The sequence below is a fragment of the Solanum lycopersicum genome, chromosome 5, assembly GCF_036512215.1.
Source record: "Solanum lycopersicum chromosome 5, SLM_r2.1".
Lineage (NCBI taxonomy): Eukaryota > Viridiplantae > Streptophyta > Magnoliopsida > Solanales > Solanaceae > Solanum > Solanum lycopersicum.
In genome coordinates this window covers 6910664-6912667 of record NC_090804.1, presented here as the reverse complement: position 1 = coordinate 6912667, position 2004 = coordinate 6910664, and the positions used below count along the sequence as shown (strand labels likewise).

The 2004-nt window shown below is 40.5% G+C and overlaps 1 protein-coding gene across 1 annotated transcript; it reads left to right on the top strand.

The window, feature by feature from the left end:
- Positions 1-1627, top strand: LOC138348470 (uncharacterized). The gene is made up of 4 exons (XM_069297669.1): positions 1-459; positions 821-1222; positions 1319-1378; positions 1475-1627. The coding sequence occupies exons 1-4, from the start codon at positions 1-3 to the stop codon at positions 1625-1627; spliced, it is 1074 nt and encodes a 357-aa protein (XP_069153770.1).
- Positions 1628-2004: the final 377 nt, after the last annotated feature.

Here is a 2004-nt window from a genome sequence, read left to right as displayed (position 1 = left end):
ATGACTATTCTTTATCATTCAGGCAAGACAAATGTTGTAGCAGATGCCTTGAGTCGAAAGGCGGTAAGTATGGGTATTTTAGCCATGTTACAGGTCGACGAGCATCCTTTAGCTAGGGATGTCCAATCCTTGGCCAATAGCTTTTTGAGACTTGATATTTCAGAACCTCGTAAGGTGTTGGCTTATATGGAGGCCAGATCATCCTTATTGGAACAAATTCGGTCTCAACAGTTTGACGATGGTGATTTATGTAAGATTAGAGAAAAGGTGTTAAAAGGAGAAGTCAAGGCTGCAATTCTTGATAGTGAGGGAGTTTTGAGGATTAAAGGTCGTATCTGTGTTCCTCGTACAGGTGATTTGACTGGATTAATCATGGAGGAGGCCCACAGTTCGAGGTACTCGATTCATCTGGGGGCTACTAAGATGTATCGTGACTTGAAACAACATTATTGTGGTGTCGTATGATGAAGGACATAGTAGATTTTGTATCCGTTGTTTAAATTGTCAGCAAGTGAAATATGAACACCAAAAGCCTGGAGGTGTGACACAAAGGATGCCTATACATGAGTAGAAGTGGGAGAGTATTGCTATGGACTTTGTGGTAGGATTGCCACGCACCTTGGGTAAGTTCGACTCTATATGGGTCATTGTGGATCGACTGACTAAGCCTGCACACTTTGTACCAGTTCAGACTACCTATGACTCAGAAAGGTTAGCCAAGATTTATATTCGGGAGATAGTTCGGTTGCATGGGGTTCCTATATCTATTATTTCAGATCAAGGCACCCAATTTACATCTCATTTCTGGCGGTCTATGCAGAAAGAGTTGGGCACTCTGGTGGATCTTAGTACAGCCTTTCACCCTCAGACTGATGGTCAGTCTGAGCGGACTATTCAGGTCCTTGAGGACATGTTGTGGGCGTGTGTGATTGACTTTGGTGATCAGTGGGATCAGTTCTTGCCTTTAGCGGAGTTTGCTTACATTAATAGTTATCATTCGAGCATTGAGATGACACCATTTGAGGCTCTGTATGGTAGGATATGTCGATCACCAATTGTTTGGTTTGATGCATTTGAGGTTAGACCATGGGGTACAGATTTGTTGAGGGAGTCCTTGGACAAGGTCAAGTTGATCCAAGATAGACTTCTCATGGCTCAGAGTAGGCAAAAGAGTTATGCATATCGAAAGATTCGTGATTTAGAGTTTATGGTTGGAGATAAGGTTTTATTGAAGGTTTCACCCATAAAGGGTGTGATGAGGTTTGGAAAGAAGGGTAAGTTGAGCCCAAGGTATATTGGTCCTTTCGAGATTGTTCAGCGTATTGGTGAGGTGGCGTATCAGTTGGCTTTGCCACCTGGTTTGTCTGGTGTCCATCCTGTATTTCATATTTCAATGCTTAAGAAGTATCATTAGGGTGGTGATCATGTGATTCAATGGGATCCAGTGTTACTTGATCCGAATTTGACTTTTGAGGAAGAGCCGATCACCATTTTGGATAGGCAAATTCGAAAGCTAAGGTCCAAGGAGATTGTTTTAGTAAAGGTTCAGTGGAAGCATCGTCCAGTGGAGGAGGCTACATGGGAGACAGAGTTAGACATGAGGAGTAAATATCCTCATCTTTTTTAGCATTCAGGTTAGCTTTTTTCATTTCTAATTTGAGGACGAATGTTTGTTTAAGTGGTAGGTGATGTAACGACCCGCTAGGTCGTTTTGAGAACTAGGACTAGTTCGACTCCTTTTGAAAATTTAAAGGGGTATTTTTAAACTATTCGAAGACTAAAAGTATTTAGTTGATAAAAATTTTAGTGAAGAATTAATATAGTTAATAGTTAGTGGGTCATACCCATAATTTATTTAATATCGTTATACTTAACCTATATATGGATTTAAGTTAGTGGGATTAGTTTATTTGTTATACTTAATTAACATTAGAAAGGCAGAAAATAAAAAAGGGTTAGAAACTACCTAAGCGGCGATAATCAACCTACGGACGAGAAGACTTC